This window comes from Silurus aristotelis (genome assembly GCF_946808225.1).
Source record: "Silurus aristotelis genome assembly, chromosome: 7".
Taxonomy (NCBI): domain Eukaryota; kingdom Metazoa; phylum Chordata; class Actinopteri; order Siluriformes; family Siluridae; genus Silurus; species Silurus aristotelis.
In genome coordinates this window covers 6,543,358-6,559,613 of record NC_139580.1, presented here as the reverse complement: position 1 = coordinate 6,559,613, position 16,256 = coordinate 6,543,358, and the positions used below count along the sequence as shown (strand labels likewise).

General features: G+C 36.5%; 1 protein-coding gene across 4 annotated transcripts in view; it reads left to right on the top strand.

The window, feature by feature from the left end:
- LOC310729026 (venom phosphodiesterase CdcPDE) overlaps positions 1 to 16,256 on the top strand; it is a 56,910-nt gene that overhangs the window by 15,946 nt on the left and 24,708 nt on the right. For all 4 annotated transcript variants that reach the window (XM_083546981.1, XM_083546980.1, XM_083546982.1 and 1 more), the window contains 13 exons: positions 159 to 219; positions 1,798 to 1,895; positions 2,035 to 2,114; positions 3,268 to 3,387; positions 6,739 to 6,848; positions 7,049 to 7,114; positions 8,398 to 8,470; positions 10,709 to 10,817; positions 11,492 to 11,614; positions 13,194 to 13,225; positions 13,476 to 13,603; positions 13,674 to 13,743; positions 13,877 to 13,964. In XM_083546981.1, the coding sequence (XP_083403107.1) occupies positions 159 to 219; positions 1,798 to 1,895; positions 2,035 to 2,114; positions 3,268 to 3,387; positions 6,739 to 6,848; positions 7,049 to 7,114; positions 8,398 to 8,470; positions 10,709 to 10,817; positions 11,492 to 11,614; positions 13,194 to 13,225; positions 13,476 to 13,603; positions 13,674 to 13,743; positions 13,877 to 13,964 (1,158 nt within the window). The remainder of the gene's footprint in view (positions 1 to 158; positions 220 to 1,797; positions 1,896 to 2,034; positions 2,115 to 3,267; positions 3,388 to 6,738; positions 6,849 to 7,048; positions 7,115 to 8,397; positions 8,471 to 10,708; positions 10,818 to 11,491; positions 11,615 to 13,193; positions 13,226 to 13,475; positions 13,604 to 13,673; positions 13,744 to 13,876; positions 13,965 to 16,256) is intronic.

Sequence of the window (16,256 nt, the reverse complement as noted above, 5' to 3'; positions counted from 1 at the left end):
TATTTTGTTTCATTTATTTATTTATTTATTTATTTATTTATTTATTTATTTATTTATCTATTTATTTATTTATTTATTTATTTATCTCTTTATTTATTTCAATCATACTATCATTTATTTATACAACCATTTTTTATTTTTATTTTTATTTCCCCAAGGAATGACACCATGGGTGCAGGATCAGTGTGTGGATATCACCAGCCCCAAGTGTCCCGCCAAGTAAAGTCTTCCTACATCCTTTAAAGATCATCCTTTTTAACCACTACTCTGATCAAACAATACTTTTAATCCCGAGTGCATAGACCTGTAGGTTGTCTGGTTCCTTTTAAGGTTTCTTCCTCATGCCCTCATTCTCAGGGAGTTTTTCCTTTGCACCGGTCACCACTGGTTCGATCAATAAGGATAAACGTAAAGCTTATAAGGAAACAAACTTCTAGGCGATAAACATATACATTTCAACTTTCAAATTTTTTCAACTCTATGAAGGTGCATTGGGACAATGTTCATTGTTAAAAGCGCTATACGAATAAAATTCAATTTAATTGAATTGTATAGAGGAGTATGCTCATACGGTGAGGGAAGACATGCAGGTAGTTGGGTTGAAAGAGGCAGATGTAGAGGACAGGACAGGGTGGGGTATGGAGACGGATGATCCACTGTGGCAACCCTTAATGGGAGAAGGTTTAAAGAAGAAGAAGAATTAGAGGAGTATGCTCATAAAAAAAAAAAAAAAAAAAAAAAGAAAGAAAATGAAAATAAAAATACGGTTAAATATTAAGGAAGCACACCTATGTCACTATGCAGATACAGGTTTCTTAAGCTTACATTTTGTATTAAATATACTGTATAAGCACTTGGGATGTGCATCTCCGTAACTCAGGCTGATGCGATTTGCATTTCGATGCATAGCAAACAATACAATACATATAACATTTACATTTTCGTTTGTGGGATTTAGCAGATGCCTTTGTCCAAAACGACATACAAAAGTGCTTTAGTCTTTTATCAATAAATATATCTACACTGGTACTGGTATTTATTTTGTATTTAAAGCAGTAATAACGATGCAGTATGATCCGATTTCAATTTGATTCAACACAATACGATTCAATGGAAAGAATATGATGCTTTGCAATCCAAAATGGCACATATAGTTCACTTTTATTTCTTTGGTTCAGACAGACAGTTTATTTAAGTGCCTTCAGACTTCTAACGCATGGCCCTTTCACAAACAGGCCTTTGTTGTACATAAAAAAATAAAAAATAAACCATTAAATAAGACCATACGTTCTTTTCCTGTCTTCAGGAAGATGCAGCTCTACCTCTGCCATGTTAATCTGTATTCTATGTGACTCTCAGGACACTCCCTCAGTGTTTTTAGCAAGGAGAAATCAACCTATATATAAAATACTGGTCACAAATTATTGTTCACTTTCTAAATTATAAAAGTATAGATCATCTAATAATTATATATAAATCATTATTTTTTAACTGATAAAAAAAGATGCATCACGATACAAATGCTTGTTGTATTCAATGCACACTTTTTTTAAATCAGTGAATCTTACCATCCCTAATGCACAATATATAGTGTGTTTTCTGTCTATCAGTCATCACACTAGTTTACTTGCTACTGAATATTATTATGTGACAATTTTTTTTCATGAATATAAAAAAAAACATATGGTTGTATGAGTATTAGTGCATCAGCGCATCACTTACTGGAATCCTGCCCTTCGATTCTATTTATCCCATTCCAAATTTTACTATAGCTTATTCTTGCTCTCTTTGGTTCAGTTTCAAGAAGCAGCCGCTGCTACTCGTTTCTCTCGATGGACTAAGAGCGGAGTATCAAGAAACATGGCACTCCTTGATTCCAGTCTTGGACAAGCTACGTGAGTCCTTACACTGACCAAGTGTAGGAAGAGAAATAAGTCGTTGACTCATGCAATACTACACATCGACTAACCTCATTGTGCAATGAATTGTGGGGTTTTTTTTTTTTGATTTTTGTTTGATTGTTTATACTTTTAGGAAGATGTGGGACATCCTCCGCATTCATGCAGCCTGTATTTCCAAGTAAAACCTTCCCCAACCACTATTCCATTGTTACGGTTAGTAGAATGTGCGTTATTGTCTCGGTGTTCCTAGAAAATCCTTTTACAAATAATACTAGATGAAATATTTGGCAGGAAAAATAACATTACAGATTTCCATCTAAATCCACAGCAGAAGCACCTTATAGGCCTAACTGTGGCAGAAAGAGGTTATTTGAAGACCTGAGAATGGAAGGAATAAATATGTATGTATGATTCAGGGTGGCAGCAGAAGCAGCCATAATGTTAAAGGAGAAGCATATTGTGGTCCTCACAGTGACAAGCTTGAACCTTGTAGGCATCAAATTGTAAGATTGTGGGTGGCAGCAGGACCAACATATAGAGCGCAGGGTAGCAGAAAAAGTTGCTTTGTAGATGAAAGGAAAAAGAGCTTGTAAGTTTCAGGGTGGCAGCAGCTTAAATACCTGTTGGCACATTATAGATTGTGGGTGGCAGCAAGAGCAGCTTATAGAGCCCAGAGTGGCAGAAAATGGTACTAAGGGTGGCAGAGAAAGGTACTAAGACCTCCGAATGTAAGAGGTGGTGCATGTTGAAGAATTACATTATAAACCTTATCATGGTTGATGACACCATATGCGTTGGTTTGAATATTTAATAAATTGCTGTCAGCAGAAGCAGCTTATAGTCCTAAGGGTGGCAGGAGACATTACAATGTAAAGGCAGGAGCTTAACGGATTCAGGGATTGCAGCTGTAGCACTTTATAAAGCACCGTGTCGCAGAACAAGGTGCCTGGTAGACCCCAGAACGGATTCAGGTGGCAGCAGAAACTGCTTAAAGACCTAAGGGTTGCAAGAGTAGCATATTGTAGACGTATAATGACAGAATTCAGAAGCTTGTAAGCTTCAGCTTAGCAGAAATATTATCTTCATCAATCTAGGGTGGCAGCAATAGCAGCCAATTAAGCTTATTCTGCCCAGACGAGGTACTTTGGGGACCTTAAAATGGCAGGAGTACAAACTTGTAGACCTCAGGATGTGCCGGGTAATGCTTGTAGGATCCAGAAGCAGCTTAAAGACCTCATGGCGGCAGATTATAAATCAGGAAATGGCATGAATAGAAGCTTGCACAATTTGAGGTGGGAGGGGCTTACCATATGTAGCGCTGGCTATAATGTTGCTAAGTTACAATGTTTTCTTTGTTTTTTTGTAGGGCCTGTACTCAGAATCACACGGTTTAGTGGATAACAACATGTATGACCCTGAATTTAATGCCTCATTTAGTCTGTCTAATACAGAGAAGGACAATCCTCGATGGTACCTGGGAGAACCGGTAATCATCACACACCTACAGGACTTTTTGCTAACACTTGACCTAAGCCTGCATCATGAGACAGACATGACACAGTACAGACTGATAGAGCAGTGTTACCATTATGTAGGTCATATAAAATCCACTACAAACCTACATACTTAACAAATACCATTTTATTGTATGATTTGTATGATGTGGGAAATGAGAGTCTTTGACCTCAATACAGTGGAAAAGATGAATGAATCAGAACACAAGCCAAACTATACTCCAATGGATTTTGGATGATAGGAATGAGATAGAGCGGAACATGTTTGGCTTCTTTTGGCTCAAATCTGGAAAACTCTGACTCAAATGCTAGACACGTTCTATTCCTTCAGGAGCAGAATCTGTATTTTATCAAAAAGAAAAAAAAAAGATGATGCATGCAAGACCATGATGCACTACCCATTAATAAAGAATAACTGCCAATTTTGTACTCAAACGTTACAATCTATGGCTTCAAAAAGTGTTTCTATTTGGAGAGACTTTTACCTTATTGTCACTACATTTCAAAGTCAAATCTCATACATTTTAACCCAACTACATTTTGTGAAATCAATCGATTCTTTTTATTTATGAGCAGATAAAAACTTAACTGGTCAAACACGCAGCAATCCACCAATCAGGGTCGAGCACACTGTTTTGAACTTGTTTTGATTGGCGCTCGGTGTATCTACTTATCACCAACCTACAGTTACACTATTACTCCAGTAAAAGTGCTCCCTTTAAACTTTCAAGTACAAAAGTATTTGCTTGTAAATGTATTTTAGTATCCAAAGTTCTATAATTATGGCTCTAATGGTCAAATGATCATACGACTTTTTGCCTAATAAACTCAGTTTATGTGAAAAGACTTCAATGTTACTCTTAAAACACCGATCTATTAATAGAATGATATTAATTAACACTGATTGTTAGCTAGTTTTATTATCATGAGACCAAAACAAACAAAAAAAAGTCTGGAGTTTCTTCCATCATTTATTCCTCCTATTCCTAAATGTTCTGCTTGCTGTTAAACTGATGCTGAACTCTATTTTACCTCAAATATATGGTTTGTTTTCTTCATTCACCACTGCTCCTGTGTCAATACAACTTACTATACATTTACATTTACAGCATTTGGCGAAAACCCTTATCCAGAGTGACTGAGCAGCTGCTGGGTATTGAGCTTGTGACCTTCCGATCCAGATTCCAATGCCTTACCCAATAGCTACCACCCCTCCTATATCTTTCTTACAATGCCTATACTACCATAGGGGAATTGTAGCTCAGTAGCTCAAACAATGAGTCATGGGTTCAAATAACTCTAACAAATCCATTAAATTTCAGAACCACCAAGATCCTGCTTCTGATGCCTTGAGCAAGACCCTTACCTTTATGTCGCCCTTAAGCTGCTGTGAATAAGGGCATCTTTCCCATAATAAAAAGGTTAAGCTTTTATAGCAAATTGTAAGTTTAATAATGACCAATTTTAAGCTGAAGTGGAAAGAGTACTTAAATATATCCCACTTTCTTCAATAGAATTTGACACAAGTACTGTCATTTCCGGACTATAAAGCGCACCCATATATAAGCCGCACCCACTGAATTTTACAAATATTTTTATTTTTAACATAAATAAGCCGCACTAATGTCTACACTAATGAACTTTACTCAGGCTTTAACGAAAGACACATTACACACGGTGTAACGGGTGAAATATGTTGCGCTTCCTTTAGGAGCAGAGCGGTATTTTGGGAATAGCATGCCGCCGCATTCTTTATTACTGCATGTGTGGAGACTGAGGAATATGTCCTTATTATTTTCTGATGCTCATTTCTAAGTTTCTTTGACTAACCCGTAACGCTGTTGACAAGAAAAATAAAAAAGCACAAGTTTTGGAACCCTGTCTGTGCTTATATGATTTCTGTTGCAACTGGAGTTAGTGAGCTCTCCCTTCACCCAGACTCAACGCGTTACAACGGCTTGTATCTAAACAGTAGCCTACCCAAAAAGTCATTGTTCACTGTCTTCCTCCTTCCTTTCACAACTATTTCCCTCGGGAGTTTATCTTTTGGCATCGTCGTGTGTTTAAAAAAAAAAGTTTTTTCTCCCGATGCTGTGCAGCTCAGAACACAGGTGAGGTGCGTTTTTTCGTTTCCGTTCGGGAATTTAATTGGTCTAATGTTATGGCGTTCAGTTTTTTGGCTTTAAGTTTGTGAAACCGGGAAAAACCCAGGAAAAATTCATAAATTAGCCGCTTCGTTGTTTAAGCCGCTGGGTTCAAAACGTGGGAAAAAAGTAACGGCTTATAGTCCGAACAATACGGTACATGTAAAGTCAGCGGTCTAAAAATCTAATGAACTTCAAATAAAAAGTAAGTTTTTGAAAATGTACTCAGTGAAAAATTGTCTGAATTACTTTTTTTTAACAAGGGGGTGTGGGGTGGGGGATTTTTTTGCAGTTCAAAAAGGACAAGGAGATATAAATCTCAAACTAAACTTTCTTTCGGCTTCTCCCGTTAGGGGTCACAGCGGATCCTCCGCATGTTTGATTTGGCACATGTTTTTAGGCTGGATGCCCTTCCTAACACAACCCTCCCCATTTATCCGGGCTTGGGAACGGCACTAAGAGTGGCTGGGGAGATATAAATCTCAAACGAATTGTTTTTTAATTGAAGGAACACCTTTACAAATTAAAGTGCAATACACACACACACACACACACACACAAAAAAAAAAACCCACTACAGTCCATGACTCGAGCCTAATGTAATTTATGCGCTCTCGTGTTATAATGTCATTTATAATAATAAGAGAAATCGCAAAGGCAGGTTTAGATTTCAGGCAGTGAACTCACGCATTGAACAACTTTCGATTCAAAGGCATTTCGCTTGCAGCTCATTTTGTCTTGTCCATTTCCATCTTTCTTTCTTGTGAGTTTAACGTTTGTTCTCCGCCCATCAATCAGTTCAGTAATTTTTGGGGCATGTTTTTTTTTTTCCCCTTGCAATATTTTTATTAATGTTTTTTTACTGAGTAACGGATATGAACTAAAAATGTAGTTAAGTGCAATACTTCAAACAAAACATACAGCAAAAGTTAAATGACTTTGAAAAAATACTTTGAAAATTAAAACTACACCAAAAACTACTCAGTTACAGAAACATGAGTACATGTGATTTGTTATTTTCCACCTCTGGGTTTAAGGAAGCTGTATATGGTATTGCATTCCATTACAGTATATAAACCAAACATTATATAATGAATTAGTAGTGCTTTACTACATCTCACTGTTTGTATAAATACAGTGTATATGAAATATATTTTTGTCCCACCTTATCTCTTTCAGATCTGGCTCACGGTGATGGATCAGGGTCTGCGAGCTGGAACATACTTCTGGCCAGGATCAGATGTGAAAATAAATGGAACATTCCCAAATATCTATGAGAAATACAATGGGTAGAGTACACACACTGTATATATCATATACAATCTAAAACATACAGTATATGTAATACACCAAACTAGGTTTATTTCTATTCATATTGGAGGAATGGCAATGTCAACTTATTGTTTAAGCTGATCTTTGTGTGTGTGTGTGTGTGTGTGTGTGTGTGTGTGTGTGTGTGTGTGTGTTTGTGTGTGTGTATGTTCTACAGATCAGTCCCCTTTGAACAGCGAGTATTCAGCGTACTGAAGTGGTTACAGTTGCCGGATGACGAGCGGTAAACTATTATAATGATTTCTTCCATATACACTACACATTTATCTCATCAGAAGATATTTAGATCATTTAATCAGAATGCTGGATAACAAAACACCATCAAACTGTAGGTTTGACCAAAAGGGTTTTGGAACCTTGTGGGATATTAGATGGACCGCGCATGTAGGACGTTTTGGAGACAAGGTGAGGGAGGTGAGATTGAGATGGTTTGGACATGTGCAGAGGAGGGACATGGGGTGCTGTTGTTCTTTTTAACATTTGTATTTATTGTTTTATGCTTCAGGGTAAAACATTTAGTGCATGTTTGCATAATTCATAAAAATGTGTTGATTGATATATAAATGACAATGATGTGATGAAGAGAACAGGGAGGAGGATGGCAATGATGATGATGATGATGATGATGATGACGCTTAGAAGGAGGTGGAGGAAAGGAGAATGATGATGAGAAGGAGGATGAGCAGAAGAATAGTGATGTTAATGATGATAATAGTGAGGAGAAGGAGGATGATGAGGATGATGTGGAGGATGATGATGATCATAATGAAGAGGATGAAAGTGGTCATAATAAGGAGGAAGAGGAGGAGGAGAACAGGGTAGAGAATTGCAATAAGCTATTTCTTATTATAGGAGGAAAAGGAGGATAATTATTCTCCTAACTATAACTATTCATCCTAATTATCCTCCTTTTCTTCCTATAATGAGAAAGAGGAGGAGAATGGCAAGGAGGAGGAAGAGGAGAAGGAGAACAGGGTGGAGAATAGCAGTCAGGGTGATGTTGATGATGATAATGCTGAGAAGGAGGTGGAGAATAGGAGGATGAAGAAGAACATTGATGATGATAATGATAAGGAGGGTGGTGATGATGATGATGATGATGATTGAGTTGATGATGAGAAGTAGGATGATGAGAAGGAGAATAGTGATGATGTTAATGGAGTGAGGGATGATAACAAACAGTAAAATAATTAAGATGTTAAAGATAGTGATAAGGAAAAAGAGGATGATGATGATGATGATGATGAGGAGGCGGAGAAGTATGAAGATGAGGAGAAGGAGGATTATCTGAGAAGAAGAAAGGGTATAATAAGGAGGAGAATGGTGGTGAAGATGCTGACAATGAGGAGCACGAGGAGGAGAATGATGTTAAGGAGAAGAAAGAAGATGATGATGATGAGAAAGATGATGATGATGATGAACAAAACTGCTTGTGTTTTGAAGGTTTGAGTGGGTCGATTAATCGCTTTACGTAATTAAAACAATAAACTTTTTTTTTCTTTACAGTCCTGATTTTTTCACTTTGTATTTGGAGGAGCCGGATAAATCAGGACACAAGTTCGGACCTGTCAGTGGAGGGGTGAGAAGGACACACACACACACACACACACACACACACACACACACACACACACACACACACACACACACACACACACACACTCTTATGTTACAATATTAGGTTAGATTTTAAGATCAGAACAACAGAAAATATTACAAGACTTCCTGTAAAGTACATTACATTCATATAAATATGAAAGCAGCACAAAGGGTTTTACTGTGACTGAAAGTGACTGGAAAAAAATCACAACAGAATATATACAGAGAAGAAACTTGACAAATCTGGTTCATAACAACTTGTGTAGAACGAAAAATCCTCAAGAAGGATTTCATAGAAATAGGTGTAAATGCATTGATAGCCATATGTACATGTATATTAATAAAAATGCAGTAAGTTCACATGCAATTTAAATATTAATAAATATATTCCAATCATTTTACAATTTCTGATCACTAGATGTCGGGATTGTGTTCTAATTAGAAGAACGCTCTAAACTGAATACACTGAGGTTTTTTCTATAACACACCTAAATCCTGTGGCCACAAACTGTCGTGATTCCCATGTCTGCGTGGCCTTTTTCTTATAAAAACCCGGACACCCTGTGTTAAATTTTTTATAGCCCAATAAAGACTAGGCGTTGTTACTGTGTGTGTGATTGTGTGTTTAATTATATAAGTCATAGTGTAAAGTTCAGATTTTTGTATGCACCAGAATATTAACAGTATTGTATTTCAGTAGTCTCTCACACAAAATATATTCTTAACTAATATTAATGAAATGTTAATATATTAAATTTATTAATTTAACTATTTAAAATGCAATACAAGTATTATTAATAAATTATTGTATAATGAAATTATTCATTAATGTATACTTTTTTATGTATTTATTTAGATTATATTATTATCTAAAAAAAATATTATGAATTATAATTAATCAAATAAAGACTGCGGAAAAAGACTGTCTTTGACCAAGCACATATATAAATGTACAGATTTTCTACTTTGTTGCAGTTGAAAAATCCTCCCAGCATGAATAACAGATTTACACACTCTGCATCAGAAAAAAAAAAAGAATATTGTGAATAAATGTGTTGTATTAAAGCTTTAAAATTTCATCTCTTTTATATTTATTTAATTATATAAAAAAAAAATGGTGAAACAGAAATTTGCGTTAACGTGTCATTAATGTGTTCAATAAGTAAACAAAAAAGTGTTAAATAAACTGAATATGTTTTATATTTTAGAATGTTTAACATAGCTCCAACTCATGGCATTCTCCTATCATGTTCATGAGGTAGTCGTCTTGAATAGTTTTCAGTTCATTTGTGATATTTCTTGCATTTTTAATGTTCTTTAGACCATCAGTCAAAAGCCCTATTAGTGCTATTATAACCCCGGTACAAATCCATATTATAGCAGGAAACACTCAGTTAAGTAAAGAGAAAAGACAGTCCGCTTCTCTTTGTTCAAGTAGTCAACATATTTTAACATCCACTGTGTAGCGGAGACCACGTGAGTCAGGCCTTCAAGGTCAAATTGCGTGAAAGAAACCATTACTTTTGAAGTACAATATGCAGAAGAGACTTGTTCTGGCTCAGAACCACAAGGAGGGGACATTAGATCAGTGAAAAACTGTCCTTTGAGTCCAAATTTGAGCACAGAGGGTAAACACAAGGTTCCTGAATGTTTGGTTTCCACTGTGATGGTGTGATGGTGTGGGGGTGCTTTTACTGGTGGTGATTTAGTAAAATATTTAGGGCACACTTAACCAGTATGGCTACCACAGCTTTTCACAAGACATCCCATCATCTATATTCCAACAGCACAATGACCCCAAACACACTTCTAATTTATGTAAGATCTACTTATTTAAGAAAGAGAGCGACGGAGTGCTCTATCGGATGACCTGGCCTCCACAATCACTGTAAGGAATGTTTTATCCTCTGCCGCTTGGGCAGGATTGCCTTCTGTCCCCTGGACAGGACACCCCTTAATTCAGCATTTCCGTCTCGATCTTAATCTATCTTAATCTAGTGGAAATCATTTGGGAAGCAGCCAACAATCACCCAAAACCTCTACGAACTCCAATATTGTTTAGAAAAACATTCCAGGTGACAACCTCATTAACCTGAGAGAATGCCAAGAGTGCGTAAAGCTGTCAAGAAAAGAAAAGAAATTCATACAATAAAAAACATATATAATATTTATGTATATATGTATAGTCTCTTTTTGCTTTGCCACTTCTTTTCTGTAGCTGGTTAGTGCAATCCAAGGAGTGGACAAAGTGATTGGACAATTGATGAATGGACTCAAACAGCTCAACCTTCATGAATGCATTAACATTATCATTGTAGCAGATCACGGTGAGTTTTTCTCTTAGCTGGCTAACCCACAGACAGTGAAAAAGTATTAACAGTATTTCATTTCTTTTTTAAATACATTTTTAAACACAATGCATCTGTTATATCTGCCATTTTATGAAATAAAGTAGGTTCAAGATGTATATATGCCATTATTACACACTGTGGATTATTTATATGGATATTATATGTAATGTTCTAAATAAATAGAATTCCATATTAAAGTATATGACTTTAATGTTTTGTGTGGCTTATAACCGATGTATTACTAGGTATTTAGTTATTAAGGTATTAAATTCAATGTATTAAGCTAACGAAAAAAAAAAAATATTCTAAAAATTGTTACGGCGCCCCCCTTAAAAATCTTTTTTATTGCTTTTGCAATTTGTAATTTGACTTTACAAAACATACATCGAGATTTTACTTCAAAATGTTACAGCTATAAATAGAAAAAAAATAATCTATTTCCTTTATGCATATGGTTTTTATTATTATTACATTGCTTTTTAAACATTTGGAATGAATGTAGCTGAATGGGTTGGAACAGTTGTGAATGTTGTGGCTGTAATGAATACGTGGGAAAACATTGTCCCAAATGGAACAACTTCTCATATACATCTGTGTTGTTGGACTGCAAATTTGACATTGATTGTTCATGTGTGTATTTGTGTGCGTAGGAATGGCTGAAACTAGCTGTGATCGAAAGGAGGTTCTAAAGAATTACATAGGTGATGTGTCACATCTTTATGTGTACGAGGGACCCTTCGGCCGAATCAGAGCAGTGAACAAATCAGTCAGCTGTAAGTATACATTTGTGCGCACACACACACACACACACACACACACACACACACACACACACACACACACACACACGCTCACACACGCTGACACAAAAGTTGGGGTCGAAAGTTTTCTGTGAAAAATGACATATTTTGCAATTTGCTAAATACTGCCTTTAGCTCAGAACTCATTTATAGTATATTAGCTCACGTACAGACCTATCAAAAGTTTGGAAACACATAGTCTTTTATGTTTTTTGTGAGACACGGGAATGTTCCTTTTGTGTATTAGCGAAAAATTGTTTATTTAGCAGTATCGAGCAAGACCAAACATATATACTGTATAAATGTAAAGATGGTATACTGTATTTTCACAAAAAATCCTCCTATTTGCATAAATAACAGCTTTACACACACTTGGCATCCAGCCAGTTCAATTAATTTTTATTTGTATTGTATTTTTAACAATGGACATTGTCCAAAAGCAGCTTTACTGAGATAGATCGGTAATAAAAAAAAATGTATATGTGTGTTTCTTGTAATTAGGTATAAGAAACAAACAGGACAGGAACCAGACTCAAAAGGGAACACGTTTTCATTAAACACTTTTTCCATGCATTATGTAAAGCTTGCCAAGAGCTCATTATGTATTACTGGCTCATATGCATAACAGAACTCTGGAGTGATATCTAACATAGAATGACCTGCCCAGTCACTGCACCTAAATCCTAAAGACATTGTCTCAAAGCAGTTTTACAGAATTTAAGAGTTAGGGTGAACAATGTGTATTTATCCCTGATGAGCAGCCATGGAGACTGTGGCAAGGAAAAACTCCCTTAGATGTTTTGAGGAAGAAACCTTGAGAGAAACCAGACTCAAAAGGGGAACACATCCTCATTTGGGTGACATCAAGAGTTTGATCATAAATCTTTCAACAATACAGAACACTGGAGAGTGAGAACTAACATAAGCACTGGAATGTAAGATTATGAGTAATGTTCTTTCTACAGTCTTATACAATCATTTAAGGTTAATGAACCAGGAACTACGGAGCAACTCATAAAATAGCACAACATTTGTGACCATCATAGATCCAACACCAGCTTCTCCATGCCAGACCCTTTAAACACTCAAAGAGGTCCAATGTTCAAATTCCTCATGAGGTTAAATCCAAATGGCGCTGGTACGTCTCTAGATGGTTCTGGATATTTGTGGGCATCTACTTCTTTAAAGGTCCACAATCTTCATGAGGTAGGATGTGACTGGAGCTGGCGCAACTTCAGAATGCCTTGGGATGGGTAGAGAAAGAGAAGCAGTGGAGAGAAATTAGCGTAGCTGCTGTTCATTATCATTTCTATGAAAGTCCCTTATATAGTGTATGTCGCTAATAAGTTTGCTGCCTTTTAATTAATAATAAATTTAGTTGTATGTTAGAGGATTAAAACATTTTGCAGCAGGAGGGGATGTGGTTATTGTTATTAATAACACTATTGGGGTGGTTATTGTTATTGCTTGGAAACCAATATTCTTTGTGATCAGATTTTTTGCACTAATTACTAGACCATGACTGATCCAAGTTGTTTTTTCTGTTTTTCAGTTGATCCTGCAGGCTTAGTGACCAGTTTGACGGTATGCAAATCTTTATCTCTGTACTGGTGTTGAATAATTACCAATACAAATGAAAGCAAAATGAATACATGAGCATAGTAATACAGCAATCCTATAGCAAGACCATGGCATTTTCTCCTCAAACCCAACTACTACTTATTAAAGAGCATATCGGTTAAAGACCATACCAGAGAAACCACCATTCTGCCTCACACAATTGGAACAATGCAATGGGAGTGTATTTACAATATACATGTGTTGGGTTGTGTAGTGCAAGAAGCCTGAACAGAAGATAAAGCCCTACCTCAAACCTGACCTGCCCAAACGTTTCCACTATGCACACAGCAGACGCATCGAGGACGTCAACATCCTCGTCGACTCCCTATGGCTGTTCGAGAGGTACAATCTTCCTAAGCACATATTTACTCCTTGGATCTGGCAAAACGTCTAGAATGTGTGTTTTCTGTAGATATGCAGGTTCTCTCACATTTTGCTCTGGTGGAAATCATGGATATGACAACGACGACCCTAACATGCAGGTGCGTGTGTATATTTTCATGTTTCCGTATCGTTCTAAACAACTTTCATGTGTATCAAGTACATTTCCGTTTCTTTACTTGCTATTATTTAACTAAGTCTCATTCATGCTGGTTCTCTCATCTTCCATACTAGGCGATGTTTCTCAGTTATGGCCCCAAGTTTCACTTTCAGACTAAAGTTGAGCCCTTCTCCAACATCGAGCTCTACAATCTTATGTGTGGTGAGTTGTTTTTATAAACTAGAGTCCTGGTTAAAAAAAATTTGAATAGATTGTTTAGCATAAATCCAAATTTAAATCTATATCCCGAAGCAGCAATCCATTAAAGTCCAGGCAACACTACTCTCTAATTATTGCGCGTCAGGCTGAACACAGACATGGGAAAGTTAAATCAGGGGTAAAGGTCTCTTTATTAGGGACCAGAAATGAAAGTAAAAGGAAGGGGAAAAGTTTTCTGGTGCCTATTGGTTTGCTGCTTTGGGCTGCGCCTCCTCAGCGCCGTCCTTCTGCACCCTGCTGACGGTTGAGTTGCCCCTTTTGGTACTTAGGGTTGAGGCCTGTCGTCACATTATCCAGTCCAATTCAAGGTTTAATGGTATTTTCACCAGACCCTATTAAAATTGGAAACTCCAATAAGTCTGACTATACCTTCATAATTTTATGTGTCACTTTATAACATTTATTTACTCTAATGGTTTCTTGTAGCCTCTAATTTCCATGAATTTGCTGTCATTTGCCCCTCCCAGTTTCAGGTTTGACTCATGTAGCCACTAAAACCCAGTGGGGCTTGGAATGCCAGGGGCAGATTGACGTCCCTACTTATAATAGACAATAAATAGTGGGGACTTTGTGGGGAGGTATAAAGGTATAAAGGTGTGAGAGTGAAGACTACATAGAGGCCAGAGAGTAAAGCAATGTTCTCAGCCAAACAGTGTGTGTGTGTGTGTGTGTGTGTGTGTGTGTGTGTGTGTGTGTGTGTGTGTGTGTGTGTGTGTGTGTGTGTGTGTGTGTGTGTGTGTGTGGATATGGGAGGAAAGGCAAAGCAAGTTTCCCAGTAAGGCAGTGAGGGTTGGTGTGCTTTGTTTTCAGAGCCTGAGTAGAAAAACATTGCTTTCCCAGAAAGTACACGGTTACTATGTGGTTTAGTGACACCAAATTCTGGGAACATTTTTATGTCCATGACAACTAAAAAGAATAAACCTAATCCATCTACAAGCATGTACATTACATGAATGATATAGAAAGCTAACCTTAAAGCTAAAATACACAATGACAGTATCGTTTTCTACTGTATATCATTTCAAAAAGTATAGATCATCCTCAATTAATGAGGGTTTCTTATTTCAAATAGCACAAATTGTAAAAGTTCTAGCATTTGAAAAGTCACTTACAGCCTAAAAGTGAAAACCTGAGAACCTGCTTTGAGACAATGTCCATTGTTAAATGTGTAGTAATTAATAAAACAAGTCACCCTTTAAACTTTTCCCACAATTTTTGAATGCTAATAAAAATAACCCATTGTATGCCAGTAAAATGACGATATTATAATAATAGTCAACTTTTTAGACAAAATAAAAATGAAAGTCACTGGAAATTAGGAAGCTGCAAAACCGAAACAAGTGGGACAGTAATAACAGGTCTCCAAAAAAAGCAAGAACACAGTATGAGACGATTTCCTTTAAAACCACACAGAGTGTACCTAAGGCTCCTTATGGTTTATTCAAGGACAATGCAAAAGTTTCCTAAGGCAATTTTGGATGTAACATTTGATTTCATAATTTTTTAAGGCACCTTTGTTTTGCATATCTTTGCTCGTACCTTCCACGGATGTCGGAAATGTTCTTTTCAGACACATTTTCACCTCATTATGGCTTCGGTTTAATGAGCACTATTGCGCTGTCTACATTTTGTCTTTTGCTGGTTATCATTGGAGCCTAATTTCATTTCATACGCATTATTACTTTGTTCTCTAATCCCCTGTATTTTGTATTTTGTGTATCTCCCATCATATTTAAATAAGGAAACCATACAGCATATGGCTCCTATTAGGGCATTCACCCTGTTGTTATGTTACATTTCTGGTTCTTCTCTCAACAATACATTGTTGTGGAAACATTTGATATTCTTCAGATGTTATGCAATCAGGATTAACACCAATTTTCAGTCAGTATCAAAAATCTGTTTACGGCTAGTCACTTTATTTTGTGACTATAGTGACCGATTTTTTGATAATTTTTTAAAGTGCACATCAGTCTCACAAATTGCTTTTCAAGGAAATGGTTTGCATGTGTATCCTATTGTGATATGAGTTTGAGGATTCAGTTCAGTTTCAGACCTTCAATTTGAAATTGAAATGCATGTAACCACCACTATCAGTACATCTACCACTACAACAACCATTAATACTAACACTACTATTACTATTACCACTGCTACTGCAACCAATACTACAATTACTACAATTACTACTACTACCTCCAATTCTTCTAACTCTATTACTATTACTACCACCAC